The 22,508-nt window shown below is 38.2% G+C and overlaps 1 protein-coding gene across 7 annotated transcripts in view; it reads left to right on the forward strand.

The window, feature by feature from the left end:
- ccdc146 (coiled-coil domain containing 146) overlaps window positions 1-22,508 on the forward strand; it is an 87,771-nt gene that overhangs the window by 24,142 nt on the left and 41,121 nt on the right. For 2 of the 7 annotated variants that reach the window (XM_047389847.1, XM_047389849.1), the window contains exons 2-7: window positions 6,067-6,149; window positions 11,507-11,725; window positions 18,363-18,414; window positions 20,483-20,565; window positions 21,486-21,579; window positions 21,677-21,750. In XM_047389847.1, coding sequence (XP_047245803.1) covers window positions 6,067-6,149; window positions 11,507-11,725; window positions 18,363-18,414; window positions 20,483-20,565; window positions 21,486-21,579; window positions 21,677-21,750 — 605 coding nt within the window. Of the gene's footprint in view, window positions 1-1,466; window positions 1,566-4,038; window positions 4,164-6,066; window positions 6,150-11,506; window positions 11,726-18,362; window positions 18,415-20,482; window positions 20,566-21,485; window positions 21,580-21,676; window positions 21,751-22,508 lie in introns of those variants that run through there. The other 5 variants (XM_047389848.1, XM_047389852.1, XM_047389851.1 and 2 more) reach the window with 5 other exon arrangements.

Raw genomic sequence — 22,508 nt, forward strand, 5'->3', positions numbered from 1 at the left:
TGTATAGACCTCAATATTTAGTTGGGGCTCCTTTTTGCCTGGATTACTGCAGCAATGTCGCGTGACATGTTGTCAATCAGTCTGTGGCTCTGCTCAGGTGTTGTGAGAGCCCAGGTTGCTCTGATAGTTGCCTTCAGCTCTTCTGAATTGTTGGGTCTGGCGCATTGCATCTTCCTCTTCACATTACCGCATAGATTTTCTATGGGGTTAAGGTCAGGTGAGTTTGCTGGCCAATTAAGAACAGATATGCCATGATCCTTAAATCAGGTACTGGTAGCTGTGGCACTGTGTGCAGGTGCCAAATCCTGTTGGAAAAAATCTGCAAAGTTGGTCAGCAGCAGGAAGCATGAAGTGCTCTAAAACATCTTGGTAGATGGCTGTGTTGACCTTGGACCTCAGAAAACACAGTGGACCAACACTAGCAGATGTCATGGCACCCCAAACCATCACTGACTCTGGAAACTTTACACTGGACCTCAAGCAATGTGGATTCTGTGCCTCTCCTCTTCCTCCAGGCTCTGGGACCTTGATTTTCAAAGGAAATGCAAAATTGACTTTCATCAGAGAACATAACTTTGGACCACTCGGCAGCAGGCAAGACGCTTCTGATGCTGTCTCTTGTTCAAGAGTGGCTTGACGCAAGGAATGCGACAGCTGAAACCCATGTCTTGCATACATCTGTGCGTGGTGGTTCTTGAAGCACCGACTCCAGCTGCATTCCACTCTTTGTGAATCTCCTCCACATTTTTTATGGGTTTTGTTTCACAATCCTCTCCAGGATGCGGTTATCCCTATTGCTTGTACACTTTTTTCTAGTACATCTTTTCCATCCCTTTGTGAACAGCCAGCCTCTTTAGCAATAACCTTTTTGTGCCTTGCCCTCCTTGTGCAAGGGGTCAATGGTAATCTTTTGGACAACTGTCAAGTCAGCAGTCTTCCCCATGATTGTATAGCCTACAGGACTAGACTGAGACATAATTTAAAAGCCTTTGCAGGTGTTTTGAGTTAATTAACTGATTAGTGTGGCACCAGGTGTGTTCAATATCAAACCTTTTTAAAATATTCTAATTTTCTAAAATGCTGAATTTTGGGTTTTTGTTAGTTTTCAGTTATCAAAATTAAAAGAAATAAACATTTGAAATATGTCAGTCTGTGTGTAACTAATGAATAAATATCTTATACAAGTTTAACTTTTTGAATGCAATTACTGAAATACATTTTTTCATTATATTCAAATTTTATGACCAGCACCTGCAAGTGCTGTCTGCTCATTGTCAGCATACAATTGGGCTTGTCCCCAGTTTGGGTTGGACACCCTCATGGCTGCTTCATGTCACTGATACCGTTTGTGGTGTCATGGACATAATTTCAAAATGTAGTTCTAGAGAGGAAGGTTGTCTTATTTGAGAACTTTGGGGTCTCAGCTTTACCTTTTACAGATGATGTGCTTCTGTTGTCATTTCTAGGCCATGACCTTCCGTGTTTAATAGAGGCCATGGATATCAACCAGAAGAAGGTGGATTGCTTGCTCTGGGATGGGGATGAGGTGCCTCAAGTGGAAGATTGTCAGTATCTTGCTGAGTTGCAGATAAGTAGTAGTAGGAAAGAACGGGAGAAGCTTAAATGGATTGGGGCCTCATCTGCAGCAATGCAGATGCTGCTTTGTTCTGTTATATTAAAGAAAAAGATGAGCCAATAAGTGAAGCTTTTGATTTACTGGTCTATGTTCAAATCCTCAAAGATGACAATGACTTATGGATAAAGCTACTTTAACAATATTTCCAGTATTGCCATGTATGACGGCATTTTGAAAGACCTTTCTGTGTGTCTAAACCGAATGAAATGAAGGTAATTTTGCGGAACATCAATTCAGTTCAGTTTATTTATTTAGCTCCAATTAACAACACATGTTGTCTCAAGGCACTTCACAAAAGTCAGGTACATACATTCCAAATAATCCTAATCATTGAACAGTTCAGTCAGATTCAGTTATTTATTCAAATTGGATTAAAAGTTTTTCTGTCTAAGGAAACCAAGCAGATTGCATCCAGTCAGTGACTTGCAGCATTCACTCCTCCCAGATGAGCATGTAGAGACAGTAGACAGTCACTGGCGTTGACTTTGCAGCAATCCCTCATACTGAGCATGCATGCAGCGACAGTGGAGAGGAAAAACTCCCTTTTAACAGGAAGAAACCTCCAGCAGAACCAGGCTCAGTGTGAGCGGCCATCTGCCACGACTGACTGGGGGCTTGAGAGAACAGAGCAGAGACACAAAGAGAACAAAGAAGCACTGATCCAGGAGTCCTTTCTATGGGAAGGAAAAGTAAATGTTAGTGGATGTAGCTCCTTTAGTCGTTTCATCTAGAAAGAAAGAACAGATAAACTTTGAGCCAGTTTTCAAGGTTAGTCTGAAAGAGAGCACATAGTTAGTCACAGTAAAAGCTCAGTCAACTGCCATGTCTAGGAGAGAGAAAGGGTTAAACACTGAAAGACGAGGCCATGTGGATCATCGGTAGAGGGTGAGCATTAAGTTGTTGCCAGTAGAAGCTTGGACGATGCCCCTCTCCAGAAAGGTGTCACAGGTAGACACAGTAAGGCCAGGTGTAGCTTCTAGGAAGAGAAAAGAGAGAGAACAAAGTTAAAAGCTGAACTAACAGCAAATAAGGCAAAATTGGAGAGTAGTGTGAGAATGTAGCGAAGAGGGTGAAAGTGGTCATTATGTCCTCCAGCAGTCTAAGCCTATAGCAGCACAACTACAGAGATTGCTCAGGATAACCTAAGCCATTCTAACTATAAGCTTTATTAAAAAGGAAGGTTTTAAGCCTAGCCTTAAAAGTAGACAGTTTGTCCATCTAGAGCCCACTGATGGCCATTGTTATACTAAAAACCACAACGATTGGGATACCTCTCTCTGTCAGACCATAACCATTGGAAAAGAGAGGGGGTCATACAGGTAGCAGAAATGGAGGGTGTGTTTGCACCTCAACCATAACCTTTTTTTCTTTTTTTTTTAAGTTAGTGTGATGCTTTGGATGCACTTGCATTCAGCATAGTGTGTGCATACTGAGATCTGTGAGGTGGAATTCAGTGTTATATTGTGACTTTTCCAGGTACATTAGTTTCCTTGAAGTAATAATCTTGTTTTATTTTCAATATTTATGAATAAACTGATTATTTCTGGGTCATTTTGTAATGGCATATCTTCCAACACCATTGAAACAAAAAGCTGATATGTTATACTTTGACAGAGGTATAAGAAAATAGAAGATTGCAAATATAAGACTAAAATTACCTTTTATAGCATAATGGCTGAACTCTGAGAGATAGGGTGAGGAGTTCCATCATCTAAGGAGAACTGGGAGAAAAGTCACTGCTCCTCTGCATTGAAAGGAGTACATTCTCCTATAGTCACCAAGTGAAATGCAATACTATGCCTCATGGCCATCATCTTTATTTATTTTTTCCCTTAGGGTGTAGACTACAAAAAGCCCCCCAATTCTTTTTGATATACATGCCACATACCTACTGAGCTACAGACTTATATTCAGTACTGATTGCATTCTGCTTTTTATGTAGGTGCAGGTAAAATATAAACAATGCTTTTTAGCAATTGTTGATCTTTCAAATCAAAGGGGCGTTGCCACATATAAGCCTCATGCAAAAGCTTCATGACACAGCCAGCTGCCTTTTACTGCAGCAGATCAGTTTTGGCAGGAGCAGAAAAGCGAGCTGCTGAAAGCGCCTCAGGCTGCTTCTCGCAGATAAATGCTCAGGGTACAGCCAGAACGTTTGTTCTTTCATTGATATGATCTGTGCTGCTAAAAACATAAAAACTGTCAATTTTTAGAGTATATGTTAGCTGCTGATTATATATCATTTTTACTACTAACGTTCCACTTCCATACATTTTAAGATGCAAGGTCTCAGTTTTTCTTTGTAGTCTTTTGACCTTTGGTGACTGCATGAAAGAAAAAATCTGAATAAATCATGTTAACATTCTACGTCATTCATCCTTTTCATATCTCTGTCCTTTCAGACCTTGGAGCGTTGCAAGCACTTATAACGACTGACGGGTGAACAATTTATATGGGGTGAATCTAAAGACACAACCATCCATCCTCGCTGTTTAAAGTGCGACAAGATATCTGTCCAAGTGTGTATGTGAGTGTGTATGTGTGTATATTGTGTATATATATATACATGTGTATATATATATATATATATATATACACATATATATATATATATATATATATATATATATATATATATATATATATATATGGATATATATAATCAAAGTGTTTGTTTTCTTTTGGAAAACTTACTACAACATCCCGCCAGCACTATCCTCAGTTCTGCAGCTTTGCGATACAGACGGGACTATCCCTCATTACTCGCCCCTCCACCTTCCTGGCTCTAAAGATAAGGCGGGAACACCACCTGTCCTTTGTTTCTATCTCTGTTTCGTACCCACAAAGCTCCTGTTGCAAGAGGAGAACATTCACACCTACTGGAGATAATTTCACCTCTGTTTGCAAACTGATATCTGCTCTATGTTTTACTTTGTTTTTCGTCTGTTGTCTTGTTTTTGTTTGAATACATTTTCAATCAGTCAGCTGCTACTTTTGTTTGTAATATTGGACAATTAGTCTTAATCATTAGCTGTTGGCCATTTTCTATTAAAGCTCTTCTACTTTAAGATTGTAAACAGTTTGATCTGGTAGATTTCTATTTATTTTCGGCAAGCATGACTAAGTCTAGGAAAGTGTCCGTTTAAAAAAAAAAGGCTATTTGCCTCAAGTTGCTCTAATTCCTTTTTAAAAAGGCTTCTGCTATCTTGTTTTTCTTTTTTAAAAATCTTCTCTTCTCTGAAGAGTCCAGACAATATATGAAAGAGTTTTTCTTGAAACAGAAATTCCTGCATGTTACAGCAAAAACACGTTTGTCTAAAAAGTTCAAACTTTGATTAAACCTGAAGCCATAACAAAGTAAAGAAGTACAGTTGTTCACTTCTCTGACTTGATTCTACTTCAAAATAACATTAGACTTTAGACCTGTAAGCAGTTTTCTTATATCTGATTGTCAAAGACGAGAAAATTGTATAATGAAAGTTGACAAACACACTCAGGTGGATTTACACAATAACCATAACTTTTTTTAGTTTGAAAGTGTTCCTCAAATTGAATACTCCTCTTCTTTTTGTATTTTTATTTTTTTTATTTATAAAGCCCAGATTTTCTATGAATATCATGTCAAGACACTTTGAATGACAATTCATAATTTCTGTTAAAATGTGTACAATCCAATTTGGCCCAAATTTAGTCCAGTTAGAGAAACAGCTGAACACAAAAGCATTTGGCCTGGAGTATTCTCTATCCTAAAGAAAAACAGAGTTAAGGGCAGCTCTATCAACACCTTTATCAATGACTGTCCAGAAAAGGGACACGGCTAAACAATAAAATCTAAGATGGGGTAATTTTTATGAGCAAAAAACAGAGTATGCAGATTTATGGACAATTATTCTGAGGAGCAACTGCTCTAACAGTGGCTTGTCCAGGAATGATGAAGATTATTATATTATATTATTATAAATCAAAGATTACATGGAGAGCGAATGACAGCGACAGCTTTGTCAGAGACATTGTCTATAACAGAGACACAGCTAAACACAAAAGCAATGAAAACAGTCATATTAAGTAAATTAGAATATTATTGAAAAGTTCATTTATTTCAATAATTCCATCACTGAGTGAAACACATTAGATAAATTACACACGGAGTGCATTTCAATCCTTCGTATTTCTGTTTAATTATGATTTTTAACTAACAGCTTAACTTCCAACATAAACATTAGAATATTGCATCAGACCAATAAAAATCATTAATTCAGAAATGTTGGCTTAACTGAAATTTGTTAAATACCTGTTCTTATTTTAAGAAGGTGATTATAATTAGACAAACATGCCTCAATGGAACACGTATTCTCATTTATTGAAGACAACTGTATATTTTACATTATAATACATTTTCTGTTTTTTTTTTTTTTCATTTTTTTTTTCAGATGATGTCATCGGGCAAAATTACCCAGACTACAGTCACAAAGCTGAAAGATGGCTTTAAGCTGCTTCATGATACTTTACAGAGGTATGCTGCTGACAAAACTTCATATATTTGGTTCAATATTTGACTGTACTGGTCATTTAGGTACCCTTTTTTTTTTTTTTTTTTTTTGCTTATGTGATGACAGTAAGATTGTTATTCACGCTGGCGGTAATGACACCTGGTTACGTTAATCGGAGGTCACCAAAGTTAGTGTTGCTTCGGTGTGTAAGTTTGTGAAAACAATGTCGGACTCCGTAATTTTCTCTGGTCCCCTCCCCGATTTGACCAGTGATGACAAGTTTAGCCGCATGCAGTCATTCAACCACTGGCTGTCTAGGTGGTGTCCTTAAAACAACGTGGGTTACATTGATAACTGGTGAATATTTTTGGGGAAAACCTGGTCTGATCCAGAGAGACGGCATCCATCCCACTTTGGATGGAGCTGCTCTTCTTTCTAAGAATCTGGCCGAATTTATTAGTTCTCCAAAACTCTGACAACCCAGGGTTCAGACCATGTAGCAGGGTCGTAGTTTAATACTCTTCTGTGCAGCTTCTGTACTGCTAGCCACCCATTACCCTACTAAGACAGTGTCTCGCCCACGGCCAAAATTGAATATATTGAAAAATAATCTAAAATGAGGAAATTAGGAAAATCTTATAAAAATAAACACAACTCAGACCGAAAAGAAAAATAAAACAATTAAATGTGGCTTACTGAACATAAGATCTCTCTCTTCAAAGACATTGCTAGTTAGTGAACTGATTTGTGACAATCAGATTGATTTATTTTGCCTCACAGAAACCTGGCTGCAGCAAGAGGATTATGTTACTATAAATGAGTCAACTCATACTAATTATTTAAATTTTCACATTCCTCGAAATACTGGGCGAGGAGGAGGAGTAGCAACCATCTTTCAGTCCGATCTATTGATTAGCCCCAGACCAATCAAAGCTACAACTCTTTTGAATATTTAATCCTTAGTTTTCCTCATCCAAATTGCAAAGCACTAAAACCACTTCTGTTTGTTGTTTTGTACCATCCACCACGCCCTTACTCTCAATTTTTAGATAAGTTTTCAGACATTTTATCTGATTTATTGTTAAATACAGATAAGGTTATTATAGTGGGGGATTTTAACATTCATGTTGACACTGAAAGTGATAGCCTAAATATAGCCTTTAAAACTATCTTACACTCAATTGGCTTTGCTCAAAACATTAACAAACCTACCCACCTTTGACTTCATTCTCTGGACCTTGTGCTGACATATGGCATCGAGTGTAAAGACATAATATTTTCTCATAACCCTGTCCTGTCTGACCATTATTTAATAACCTTTGAGTTTAATTTAACCGAGTACTCCACACCTGAAAGAAAATTTCATTATAGTAGATCATTATCAGACAATGCTGTAACAACCTTTAAAGAATCTGTTCCACTTTTAATTTCCTCATTATCATTCTGTTTCTGCCCCTTCACAAATTGATTCTTTTGTTCACAGTGTTTCTTCATCATTGCGTGATGCATTAGACAATGCAGCCCCTTTGAAATAGAAGGTAATCATTCATAGGAGGCTACCTCCCTGGTTTAATTCAGAGCTGCATACTTTAAAGCACAATGTTAGACAATTGGAGAGAAAATGGTGCTCTACACACCTACAGGATTCCTACTTAATCTGGAAAAATAGCCTACTGTTGTATAAAAAGACACTTCGCCAAGCTAGAACAGCTTATTTCTCATCATTAATAGAAAAGAACAAGAATAATCCTAGGTTTCTCTTTAGTACAGTTGCTAAACTTACACAGAGTCATAGCTCTGTTGAGCCATCCATTCCCTTAGCTCTTAGCAGTCATGAATGTATGGGATTCTTCTTAAATAAAATTGATTCTATTAAAAGGAAAATCTTTGACATACTCCCGAAGATGATTACTTCATCCTCAGCAAGTGAGACAACATTGGAAATAACTGCAGAACCTGATTTGTGTTTGGACTGTTTTGATCCTGTGAAGCTTCCTGAGTTATCAGAAATATTAGCTTCATCTAAACCTTCAACTTGTATGTTGGACCCAATCCCAAACAAATTATTTAAGGAAATGTTCCCTCTGATTACCAGCCCCATTTTAGATATGATTAATCTATCTTTAGTAAATGGATATGTACCACAAGCTTTTAAGGTAGCTGTAATTAAACCTTTACTTAAGAAACCTTCGCTTGATCGAGATGACTTGAAAAATTACAGACCTATATCCAATTTTCCATTCTTATCTAAAATTCGTGAGAAAATAGTTGCTAATCAAATGTGTGAGCCTGTACACAGCAATGACTTGTTTGAAGAGTTTCAGTCAGGCTTCAGAGCTCATCATAGCACTGAAAGAGCTCTTTTGAAAGTCACTAATGGTATTCTTATGGCCTCAGATAATGGACTTGTGTCTGTACTGGTTCTGTTAGATCTCAGTGCTGCATTTGATACAGTCGACCATAATATTCTCTTAAAAAGGCTGGAATATGCTGTAGGGATCAGGGGAACAGTGTTAGGCTGGTTTAAATCTCATCTGTTTGACAGATTCCAGTTTTGTCATGTAAATGATAAATAATCTTTAAACTCCAGGGTTAATTGTGGAGTACCACAGGGTTCAGTACTCGGGCCTATTCTCTTTACTATATATATGCTTCCAATAGGTCAAATTATCAGGCAGCATAGGATACATTTTCACTGTTACGCTGATGATACTCAGCTTTACTTATCCATAAATCCTGATGAACCCAACCAGTTAGATAGACTACAAGCATGTCTTGAAGATATAAAATCTTGGATGACTTTAAATTTTTGCTTCTAAATTCAGACAAGACAGAAGTTGTCGTCTTTGGACTAGAGTCTTTAAAAAAGAAACTGCTTAGTCAATCACTTAACCTGGATGGCATTAAATTGACCTCCGGTAATAAAGTAAAAAACCTTGATGTTACTTTTGACCAGGACATGTCATTTAAATCCCATATTAAACAGGTTTCTAGGATTTCCTTCTTTCACCTCTGGAACATTGACAAAATGAGAAATATCCTATCCAGGAGTGACGCTGAAAAACTAGTCCATGCATTTGTTACTTCAAGGCTGGACTATTGTAATGCTTTACTATCAGGATGTCCACAAAATGCAGTTAAAAGCCTTCAGCTGATTCAAAATGCTGCAGCAAGAGTTTTGATGAAAATTAAAAAGCGAGATCACATTTCTCCTATTTTAGCTTCCCTTCATTGGCTCCCTGTTAAATCCAGAATAGAATTTAAAATTCTCCTCCTCACATTTAAAGCCCTTAATGATCTAGCTCCATCATACATCAGAGATCTGATTGTTCCATATGTTCCTAACAGAGCACTTCCTTCACAAGACTGCAGGTTCACTGGTGGTTCCTAGAGTCTCTAGAAGTAGAAAGGGAGGCAGATCCTTTAGTTATCAGGCTCCTCTCCTGTGGAACCAGCTCCCGGTTTTGGTCCGTGAGGCAGACACCTTGTCTACTTTTAAGGCTAGGCTTAAAACTTTCCTTTTTGATAAAGCTTATAGTTAGAGTGGCTTAGTTTATCAGGGAGGGAGCCTTCCTTCCTCCCTGCTGGTTGGAGTAAGGGGGAGTCAGGTTTAGCCTAAACCGGCTCAGTTATTGCTGAGGTGCAAACACACCCTCCATTTCTGCTACCTGTATGACCCCTTCTCTTTTCCAATGGTTATAATCAGTCTGACAGAGGGAAGTATCCAAATCCTTGTGGTTTTTAGTATAACAATGACCATCAGTGTGACCCTTTGTGGGGTGCCTTGAGACGACATTGTTGTAAATAAGCGCCATTTAACTAAATACTCTGAACTGAAACTATCTCTGTAGTTATGCTGCTATAGCCTTAGGCTGCAGGAGGACATAATGACCACTTTCACCCTCTTCACTACATTCTCACACTACTCTCCAATTTTGCATTATTTGCTGTTATTTCAGCTTTTAACTTTGTTCTCTCTCTTTTCTCTTCCTAAAAGCTACACCTGGCCTGGCTCTGTGTCTACATGTGACACCTTTCTGGAGAGGGGCATCCTCCAAGCTTCTGCTGGCAACAACTTAAGGCTCACCCTCTACCGATAATCCACATGGCCCTGTCTTTTAGTGTTTAACCCTTTCTCTCTCCTAGACATGGCAATTGACTGAGCTTTTAATGTAACTAACTGTATGTGCTCTCTTTCTGACTCTAACCTTGAAAACTGGCTCAGAGTTTATCTGTTCTTTCTTTCTAGGTGAAACGACTAAAGGAGCTACATCCACTAACATTTACTTTTCCTTCCCATAGAAAGGACTCCTGGATCAGTGCTTCTTTGTTCTCTTTGTGTCTCTGCTCTGTTCTCTCAAACCCCCAGTCGGTCGTGGCAGATGGCCGCTCACACTGAGCCTGATTCTGCTGGAGGTTTCTTCCTGTTAAAAGGGAGTTTTTTCCTCTCCACTGTCACTACATGCATGCTCAGTATAAGGAATTGCTGCAAAGTCAACGCCAGTGACTGTCCACTGTCTCTACGTGCTCATCCAGGAGGAGTGAATGTTGCAAGTCACTGACTGGTTGCAATCTGCTTGGTTTCCTTAGACAGAAAAACTTTTTATCCAATTTGAATAAATAACTAACTCTGACTGCACTGTTCAGTGGTTAGGATTAATTGGAATGTATGTACCTGACTGTTGTGAAGTGCCTTGAGACAACATGTGTTGTGAATTGGCGCTATATAAATAAAACTGAATTTAATTGAATTGATGAGATTAATAACTCTGATAACTGATAACAACTGCATGCAAACTGTAACAGAGTCAAGAATGGATCAGGATCAAGCCCTGCATCTAAATGAATATCCTGACACTTCTCATCAGATTTTTTAAATATGTTAAATTATCTGCTCTATGAAAAATAAATTATATTTATTTTTGTTTTTCTGTTTTTTTGGGGGGGGCTACTATAATTATAACTATTTTCTCTGTTCTCAGCTGTGTTGTTAATTTGCAATGCTTGTATATACACGCTTGAAAAACAGAACTGCAATAATTTGCTGTGACAAGAGTTTTCTTGAAGCTAAAGGTTTATGTAATGTAATGTTACATTTAAAGCTTAGTTTTCATGAAAGAATTTGAGTTATTTAATAAGACATTAGTATTCTAGTTAGAATAAATGCAGTATGACCAAGCATTAAAGGCCAATTGACATTCTCTCTTGTAGGAATTTAATGGATCACTAGATTAGTATTTTTTTCTAGGGACAAATAACTGAATTACTGCAAGAGTAGTCCATGCTTGTCCTCTGTTTTCTTCTTATGGTCATAAGGGTGAACAGAATAACAAGACTGTAAATTAATGCAATAAATGTATTTCATTGTGTTATTCTGCAGTGCGCACAGTTCTGAGATCCAGCTTTTGGGAGAGGCAAAGAGGTGTCGGGGTGAGCTGGAGCAGCTCCAGGTTGAGGTACAGAGTCTGGAGGAGCAGGAGGGCCCCTCTGAGGAGCCTGATGGTGAGGTCAGCAAACTGAGGCAACAGCTCCTGCAGGCGTACAATGAACGGAAAGCTGCTGAGGAGAGAGAGCACACAACACGACACGAACTGCAGTGGTGAGACAGATGCATGCCTTTACACGCAGCAATTGCATATCAAAAGTATGCATCACAAATGGAAACTTACAAATGCAAACCTGAAACAACTGAGAGGAACACAAGGATAAAAGTGAGCAATAAAAGAAGACAGAAGTAAAATTGGAGTGCTGAAGGAGGAAGTTATGTTTTGTAGGAAAGCTTCCATGCGCATTAAGACACACACAAACTCACACAGCTGTAACTGGGGACCAAACACTGATGAGCTCCATGAGGCAGCATCTTTTTATCCACTTTAGGTAGAGGTGAGGGTGAGAGAGTATTGGACACGCACAAATATATCCTTAGAAATGCAACGTTTGTTAGAATTTTCTTTTACAGCATTTTTAATTCACTCAAGAAAAACAATGAATCACAGTATTTTTTATGATTTTTTGTATTACCCATCTTGTAGGGGATTTCTAGTTCGCTGGTTCCAGTTGATTCCAGTACTCTAAGCACTGCAGTGTTATCATTTCCTACTCCAAAATTATTTTACTTTTGCTCTCTAGAGTCCTATTTCTCAACTCCACCAATTTCCCTCCTTGTTGCTGCAGGTTTCTCTTCTTCCTTCTTCAGCTCACTGGGTTCCACTCATCCAAAGGGTCAAACACACCCACAGTTGTGGAAAAGAACCACTTGCTTTAGTATCTCTGTACACAAACTTCCCTTTGTCAGGTGTCAAAGAGAGGTTAGTGGAAATTTACAAGACAACATGATAACATATCCCGGTCTTTCCAGAATATTTTGCCAAATATGTTTGCTTCTGAGCCTTAAACAGTGCAACATGTGCTTGCAATCTCACATTAGTGGTTGTATATACAGGTCCTTCTCAAAATATTAGCATATTGTGATAAAGTTCATTATTTTCCATAATGTCATGATGAAAATTTAACATTCATATATTTTAGATTCATTGCACACTAACTGACATATTTCAGGTCTTTTATTGTCTTAATACGGATGATTTTGGCATACAGCTCATGAAAACCCAAAATTCCTATCTCACAAAATTAGCATATTTCATCCGACCAATAAAAGAAAAGTGTTTTTAATACAAAAAACGTCAACCTTGAAATAATCACATACAGTTATGCACTCAATACTTGGTTCGGAATCCTTTTGCAGAAATGACCGCTTCAATACGGCGTGGCATGGAGGCAATCAGCCTGTGGCACTGCTGAGGTCTTATGGAGCACTTTGGACCACTGAGCAACAGTCCAGTGCTGCTTCTCTGTAGCCCAGGTCAGGCGCTTTTGCCGCTGTTTCTGGTTCAAAAGTGGCTTGACCTGGGGAATGCGGCACCTGTAGCCCATTTCCTGCACACGTCTGTGCACGGTGGCTCTGGATGTTTCTACTCCAGACTCAGTCCACTGCTTCCGCAGGTCCCCCAAGGTCTGGAATCGGCCCTTCTCCACAATCTTCCTCAGGGTCCGGTCACCTCTTCTCGTTGTGCAGCGTTTTCTGCCACACTTTTTCCTTCCCACAGACTTCCCACTGAGGTGCCTTGATACAGCACTCTGGGAACAGCCTATTCGTTCAGAAATGTATTTCTGTGTCTTACCCTCTTGCTTGAGGGTGTCAATAGTGGCCTTCTGGACAGCAGTCAGGTCGGCAGTCTTACCCATGATTGGGGTTTTGAGTGATGAACCAGGCTGGGAGTTTTAAAGGCCTCAGGAATCTTTTGCAGGTGTTTAGAGTTAACTCGTTGATTCAGATGATTAGGTTCATAGCTCGTTTAGAGACCCTTTTAATGATATGCTAATTTTGTGAGATAGGAATTTTGGGTTTTCATGAGCTGTATGCCAAAATCATCCGTATTAAGACAATAAAAGACCTGAAATATTTCAGTTAGTGTGCAATGAATCTAAAATATATGAATGTTAAATTTTCATCATGACATTATGGAAAATAATGAACTTTATCACAATATGCTAATTTTTTGAGAAGGACCTGTAGGAAAACAGTCAGTTGTTTGGTGTTGAAATGGAATTAGTAAGTGGAATGAAAATGTATAGTGTTTTCATGTCTTCTCACATTTGAAACACAAACTTCAATTTATTGGGAATTTATGTGATAAAACAACACAAAATGCTCATATTGTGAAGTGGAGGAGAAAGGATACATAGTTTTGCTAATACTCATATTTGTCGTCTTCCGCTTGTCAAAGTGTGGTTTTGGGTTGGACCAAAGCGCAGACAAGAGCTTGGCAGCAGCATAATCTGAATAATCTTTAGTTTTATTCCAGGGTACAAGCATACAAAATCGCTGCAGGTAAACCAGAGATCTAAAAACTTACATCTGCACAAACATGGTAAACATGGCAGTAGCGGGTTAGACACAAGTTGTGCAACGAGCAGGCAGAACAGAGTGTAAATGAACAGAGGAACAATGAAACAAAACCAACCAATATGCAGAGAGAGAACAAAGGCAGGTAATCAAAGGAACTAAGGACAGGTGAGGCAAGGAGGCTGGGAGGCAGAGGGAACAGGTGAACCTAATACAAGTAATTAACAAGACACCGAACAGACCTAAAACAAAACTATAAACAAAGATAAATAAAACATAAGAATCAAGAATAACATGAACTAAAGGAAACTGAGAACCTCAAGGGAATACAACAACCTAAGCCCTTAACAGAATAGGAACCAAAAGAGAACCCTGACTAAAAAATAAACAACCCTAAACATACACTGACTGAACCAAAACTGAGGGTGAAGCAGAGGAAACGAGGACTAGAATAAAAGTAAACAATATCTAAAGGTAACCTATAAAGGAAGAAATAGAGAACAAGGATAAACAAGAGGAACAAGGCTAAAGGGGACCAGGGGACTAATAACAATAATAATAATAATGAAACCATTCAAAGAACAAGAAAGCAACGCCAAGGGAACAAAGGGTGAGAGAACACACTGGGGGGCAGAAGAAAACTAGAACTGTAGGAAGAACAGAAAACACAAATACAAAACCATAAACAAGAAACCTCTAGTAAACAGTAAACAAAACAAAACACAAAGTCCAAAACTTCACATCCTGACACCGCTTCATCCAGAACTGGGTCCCTTGGGCAGCAGAGACACCCAGCCTTCCCTCTCTCCAGACACTTCCTCCAGCCCCTCGTGGGGAGCCCAAGGTGTTCCCAGTCACTCCAGGGTGTCACGGGCTGTGTCCTGGGCCTCCTCCCGGTGGGACATGGCTAGAACGCGTCCCGAGGGACTGGAATGGGTACCGAATTCGGTTGGTACTACCAAATAATTATTCACGTAAAATCAAACGGTACCATGTTTCAGTACCTAAATGCATCATTGTGACACTGAGGGAGTGGAAGAGTGGGTGATTTTTCCATGCCGGACATGAACACAGCGTTGCACGCACAAGAGCGTAATGACGTCAGTAGCTGCTGTTACAGTCAACAAAGCAAGCATGGCTGATGGAAAGCACTCGAAAGTAGGCTCCACTTTTAAAAATGCGGTGCAAATGCTTGTTGCAATATTTGTGATGCAATGTGCAAGGCCAGCGGTGGGAATACTTCTAATCTGAGGAAGCACTTGCAGCGTTTCTCCTACCACTATTCAAGGGTGGTGCCCTGCCCAAAGAGCATCAGGTCATGTAGTAATGGTATGTTTTGAAAGTTAATGTTTTGACAGTTAATGTCATTCATTTTAATGGATCATTTCGTGAAAGATTTCTATCCTTGCCTTGTCCAACTCAAAGTCTCTACACTACTTTCCATGGCCAAACTTGACAAAAGCTGGATGAAAACACACACACCTTATACTTTGTACCCACAAACTCTAATCCTAAACCGCTGACACACTGAGTTACAGGCGCTTGCACGCAGGTGAACACAAGCTCCTGACAGCATAAAAACATGCCGCTTAAACCTAGAAAGCAGGCAAGGATATCTGCGGTTTTAAAAAGCACCAAATTTTGTTTTGATGGCATCACTTCCTCCCCTGCGAGCAGCAGCAGGGCTAACTCTCCTACTCCTGGTACATATGGTGAAGGTAGAAGTACACAAAATAGCCCACGTGTTTCATGCCCTGCCCCTGACACACAGCAAAAGTCCAGTCACCACCAAATAAAAGTTTTTCATTTGGCTTGGTGAAATTTCCCCCTGGATCTATAAGACTGAGCTTGGTAATTAAATGCATACATGATAGATGGAGGAAAGATAGAAAGATAGCCATTTATATATTCTTCTGAGTATGTGGAAGCTGGTACCTATCTCCAGCAGTCTGTGGGCGGGACTCTGGAGAGGTCGCAGGGCAACACAGACCCACAAGGACAAACAACCATGCACATGCACATGACCTTCTTGCTGCAAGGCAACAGTGCTACCAACTGTGCCACTGTGCAGCCCTATATATAAAGTTTACATATTGAGAAATAAACATGTTAAATGGAAAATTTGAGATTTTATTATTAAACAAATTAACATTTATTACCACATAAACGCACACAAAAGTACCGAAAACTGGTACCTTTGAGTACCAGTATCAATTCCCAGGTACCGAGTATTTGTACCATATCAGTATATAAACCATGTCCTCATGAACGCGTCTAACCCGTCAATGAGAGCTTGTTTGCCATGGGAGACCCTACCAGGGGCATTTAAACCATGGACAACATAGCCTCTTGGATCATTCAAGCACTCAAACCCCTGCACCATGTTAGGAGGGGTTTTTACTAATAAAAATTTGAAAACTGTGGTATGCATTTAGTTAAAACTGTCATAAAGCTTTACCTTCTAAAGCTTTTTACAAGAATGTATTGTTGATTGTATTGTCAGATATACATTTCAGAAAACATCCTGTACAGTACTAATAAATGAATGCAAACGTTGACTGGACCATTCTAAAACATGAACATCCTTTCATGTATTGTAGCTCTGACTGTATGTTTAGACTCATCCTGCTGGAAGCATAACCTTTTCTCTAGTCTCAAATCTCAGCCTATATTAAGTTTTCTTCCAGGATTATCCTGTATTTATCTCCACCTGTCTTTCAGTCAACCATGATCAGCTTCCCTGCCCCTGCTGAAGAAAATATTAACACAGCATGATGCTGCCACCACCATGTTTTATGGTGGGTTATAGTATGTTCTCAAGGGATTTTCAATGATAATTTTAGTACATATTATCAACTCTAATGACTCAGTTTATTAAGTGACTTCCAAAGACAATCATATGCGCTGGATTTTATTTAAGAATTTCAAGGTAAAGAGGGTTGTCTACAAATGCACACCTCAATTTTTAGGTGTTTACCATTTATCCCGTTTCTATCCCTTCACAATTCTGCCCTCTTTTGTGTTGACCTGTCACACAAAATCCAAATGAAATGTCGAAATTTGGGGTTCTAACATGAATAAATTCAAGAAATATAAATACTTTTGAAAGTCGCTGTAAGACTGATCACATTGATCACTCATTTAACAGCTAGCCAGTAATGCATTATTACTAAGTTTGTTTACCTAAAACTGTGGAGAGAAAGCAAAATTAAAACATAATCAGGAGAAGACAAAGTTTGGCAAATAAACCATAGTTATTAAATTATAATTCTTGCTTTAGAATCCCCTTGTTGCATCGACATCATTAAACCATTCCTTGCATAACTGTTTATTGTATGGCAAAGATGTGATCGCTAGGAGACAGTGGATTTTTAGTGCAGACTCTGGTATGGAAAGTCATTGGCCCAGCAATAATTTAAATATTAAATAAAAACACTTACTGGGCATTCTCTGCAGATGAAGTAATATCTGCATGTTATGTACTTATTTTTTTTAACGGTGAGCTCTATTTTTTTTTTTTACCAGTGAACTCTCGTGTTCTCACTATCTCTGTTTCTCCCGTTTCCTGGTCCAGCTCTTCTATTTCCTTCTTCCCAACTTGGTTGGTTTTCCTCTATCGCTTCCTTTCCACACAGCTAGTGTCAGTCCGAATATGACAAGCAGATGTTTACTATGAAAATGCCCATTTTTAAGGAAAATCATAACTTTTTTTTTATCTTTACCCATTCAGACCCACAGGAATTCAGCACTTTCCGCCCCTCCTTCAATCCCACATTGCAGCATTCCTGCAGTTTTCTCTATCAGTTAATATCCAATATTTCAGCTTGTCAGGAAGATTAATATCATTTGCCTTGTGAAATGTGCAGCTGTACAGTATGTGCTGTTGTAAGGTTTTCATAATGACAAAGCTGACTTGAAATTATTTCATACAAACGTTAATCGACTGCTCACAAAGCATCTGCCTCGGGGAGATGAAAAATTCATTGAAATTATGTTCTCATAGGCACATTCAGACTGTGTCCAAGATTTCTGTCCTTTTCTAAGATCTAGGTTGTTCTGTTTATACTCTGGTGCATTTGTATGCTACCTGTGTCTTTACAAGTAAAGCAATTTTATTCGTCTGAGTAGAAACTTAATTTACAAGAAAATGCATGTGTAAGTCAAATTCTAAAAAAAAAAAAAAATGTGTCTGCAAGTTTGTTCTAGAGCATTCCTCTTTCTGTCGAATCAGGAACTGAAACATGCCTTTTCTCTCTCTTGATAACTCCCCAACCACCACCACCCACACTCCCCCCATCGCCTTATCTTATTCATCCTCACCACCATGCAGTCTCTGGGAAGAGAAGCAGTATCTGGAGAGAGAAATTCAAACACAACCCGCTGTAAGTCCATCATTGCACCATCCAAACTTAGATTCTGAAGCACGGATTATGACGGTAATGGTGGTTTTAAGAGAGGATAAATATAAGTTTTGCTTTAATCCTCCAACTGAGACCAATCCCTGCATATCTCAACTGCTTTTTTTTTATTTTGTGTTGCTTTAAATGAAACTTTGTGAATCCATTTTTACAAATATTCTTTTAAATAAAACGTATTAATCTCAAAGCCAGACATTCAAGTTTGCAAAAGTTTAGATAACATCCTCTGTGCATTTTTTCACTCCCTGTAAAGATGTAAACACAGTGTTTAATTGCATTAGCAAAATTGTTAACTAAAAAGTGTAGAAACATCCAAGGTTTAATTTTAATTCTCATTGCTAACAATACCATTCCTGACAATAAATTAGATGTAACTGAAGCATTTCTTTCTCACTCATACTTTACTTTTTAAGTTGAGAAACGTTTTTTGGTACTCCATGACTTCCTGTTTCCTTGATGTACAAATGGCCCATTTTTTTTTTTTTTTGCCACTCTAGTAAGTTATGTAATTGTTGATTTTATGCCAGTAACTGCAGCTAAGAACCATATTTCAGGGTCATCAAGTCTCCATAACGACTGTTAGACACTATCTCTATGCCAGCAAATTGTAAGGTATGCCCAAAAGAAGAATTTTCTGTTTTTAAGTGTGAAATTATGCTGCCTCAATAACAGATTTATTAATCTCAATGCTTTTAACACATCTTTACCAGAGGTGCTAATTATTATGGAGGTTGCAGTAAATATCTATTATATATTATTATATTTATGTTTAATGAAGTGAAAAGCTTAATTTGCCCATTTTGCTGCCCTTCACAATCTGGTGAAAGCTAGGCTTTGTTTAAAGCATCTCTTGCCATGGGGCATGTTAAACCTCCATAATTTAGTTTTCTCAGTCACAATATTGTTATACTTTCTCAAATATAGCAAAGCTACGCTGCATTAGTTTTCAGACTTCAGCAACAATAAAAACATCAGTTTAACTGAATAACATATGTCTAGAATTGAATGAATGGACCAAAAGCCCTTAAGTAACTCAAAAAATTGCATTTAAACATACTTTGCGTCTTTGACTTTTGAAGAGTAGAGTTTGAGCTTTGAATAACTTGAACTGGCAGCCGGCCCTAATATCTTTTGGAGATATACTGCTACCCCTTTTTACTGATTATACAATATCAAATCATTCCAAATGTATTTTTCCTGCTGGTTGCAATTCCACTCATTCCACTCATGGCAAATTGTTTTTATAGTATTGTAGCCAAAAAGTCCATGAGACATATTTTCTTTCTTGGAAACAAATTTGATCACATATTCACTTTATTCCTATAACCCATGGTGCTCTGCGTTAATTATGTGCACAACCTCTAGACCAGCATTCTTACATGTTTCTCACAGAGCAAATATGGATAAAAATATTTGTCAACCTTTACACCTTAAATGGGATGATATATCTGGCTGGACCTTCATTTTCTAAGACTGGGAGGATGACCTGAAGAAAAGGCACTGATTCTGTATATTGGCATATTTATCTGCTGTGCCAACTCCCTTTCTATGAAAAGAGATGCTATTAAGAGTCTGAAAGCTTGCGGGTGTAATCAGTACTTGCACAGTAATAAGGTTGATTGCAATAATTCATGTTGGGCACCACCTCATTTACCTTGAAGCAGACATTTTCCAAGTATTTGTTTTTTTTTATTGGTTCCGATTTATTATGGATAATAAAGTATTTATAAGACCATACATCCAGACATACACTGCTCTACAAATGACAAATTACAATTTAGCTGTGCAAGTTGGGTTCCTTAAATGCATTCCTGTTTTTCTTGACATATCTGTATTGAATGCATTCCGTAATGACAATTTAGACTAATTCCTTCAGTTACAACCAACAATAATACAAGGGGTGTCTAACTTTAAACCCAAACTTTATGAAAATAATCAGTAATAACTTGCCTCTGAACGCTGAGGTCTGTTAGATCCTCCTCATTGATCTTGATACATGATCTTATGTTTATTTTGTTGGTGTGTCCTCCAGGTGGTGGAAAGCAACACAGACATGTTGAAGGAGAAACACGATGTTTTGAATAAAGAGGTGGCCCAGAGACAACTGGATGTCAGGTAATAAATTTGTCATTAGGTTAGAAGTCGAGTTGGCTGGCTTCATGATTCATTTTTATTCCACCTCAAGATGTTCCTAGTATGAATTATCTCTGTGGCCTGGGTTTTCTTTGGAGGGGTTTGCAGGTTTTTTTTTTCTTTGCCTGTTTATCTTGTCCAGATGCAGAATTTCTATCTTAAAGTCAGAAAAATGTATGTTAATTAGTTATTTTACATGTTTATACATTTTAAAAGTTTGTGTCATGTTGCAATCACAAACCTCCATGTAGTTTTTGGGGATTATTTTCAAAGTAGTGATAACTTGATGATACGAAATGGTATAGAATGTTTTCCCTATCCCTCTTTGCGACATAGTTTAACGCAAGTAAGACTGCATGGACAAACTCTGGGAACATGTTTTTCTTTTGTTCTGCTAGAAGATGAATCTTCACCCCAGTCCCAAATCATGCGCAGCCTCTAACAGGTGTTTTTTCAGGATTGCTCTGTATTTATCTCCATCTGTATTCCCATCAACTCTGACTAGCTTTCCTTCTACTTCAAAGGAAAAGAAATCCCACAGCACAATAACACCACTGCTATGTCTCGTTCCTCTACCTATTCATTCCAACTTCTTGGTTTGTTTTTCTCTTTTGCCTCTTTTCTGCACAGCTATCAGTCCGAGTATGTGGTTCCATAGTTGATGGGCAGTTAGTTTTTTGCCACAGTGTATGTGCAAAGCTTTAGTGAAACAAATGTGTTAAATTGACAGCACATAACCAGGTTAGAGTTGTCCACATTGCATTTTTATATTGTAATTTTTTTGTGTCCAGTCATGCTTCCTCTTGAATAATTATTCTAGATGTTAAATACCAGTGAAGGAAAATAGTTCTGATGAGAAACCCATATTTGTATATCTATATTTGCTTATTTTGCATACACAGAACACTGATGGAGGATGTGGAAACACTTGAAACGGTGCTATTAAAAGAACAAAAAGAGTTGGAAGAAAAGAAGGAGATCATCAAAATCAAAGAGGTTTGTGTGTGTATGAGTGAGTGAACTTAAAAAATAAAATACATATCATCTGTTTTCTTATATCTTTTGTTGCATTTCTCTACATTGCTGTTTCAAGGCTGAGAAAGCCCAGCTTGCCTGCATACCAAACCAGATAGTAAAGGACACTGAAAGAAAACGCTTTATACGGGAGTAAGTGCATTTAACTCTTTTGCAGTTTTTACATGGCAAGTTACCAGACACAGAAATGAGACGGCATGCTGAACTACTGTACATTTCCTTTTCCCTTATGATAAGCTTTTCCTCACTTGGATCTGGTTACAATTTTGCTGACAAGGATTTTCTTTGATTTAACTGTTTTACACGCTGTCAAACTTCCTTTGAATTACAGAAACATTCCCCAAATCAAAACTCGTTCATGTTATCAGTAGGTTGTTGAATTAGCTATAGTGTTGAATGCATCTGCAGGTGTTCTTTGTTAATAACATTGATTCAATGTTAATGGTATGGTTGGTAAGCTTCTTTAATGATTTATGCTGCTAATCCATACAGTTTTAAAATATCTGTTATGCTTAACTAAACCATCTGAATGTTTTATTCACAGAGGAGCAGCTGATTGATCCTACCCAATTAATTTCTGAATGTGATTCCAAATTCAGATAAAATAAGCAGCTGACAGCACAGGGATGTAGGGCAGGTGTAGACCAATTTTATTCACTCGATTGTCGAGGGGAAAGGAAGATTGCTGGCAACAAAAATGGACAAGTTTGGAGCACACAGAACAGCAAAATCACTAGAGCAGTGTATGTGGTGCCTGAGAAGACATAGCTTCAACAAGATATTCTAAACTTGCACTTCTCTCTTTATAGTAGTTGAAGTAGCAAAACTAAATGTGAACAGACTGCCTTTTAAAGATCAAGGCTTTTTGGTGAGCTTTTCAAAAACCGATC

This window comes from Girardinichthys multiradiatus, chromosome 17 (assembly GCF_021462225.1).
Source record: "Girardinichthys multiradiatus isolate DD_20200921_A chromosome 17, DD_fGirMul_XY1, whole genome shotgun sequence".
NCBI lineage: Eukaryota > Metazoa > Chordata > Actinopteri > Cyprinodontiformes > Goodeidae > Girardinichthys > Girardinichthys multiradiatus.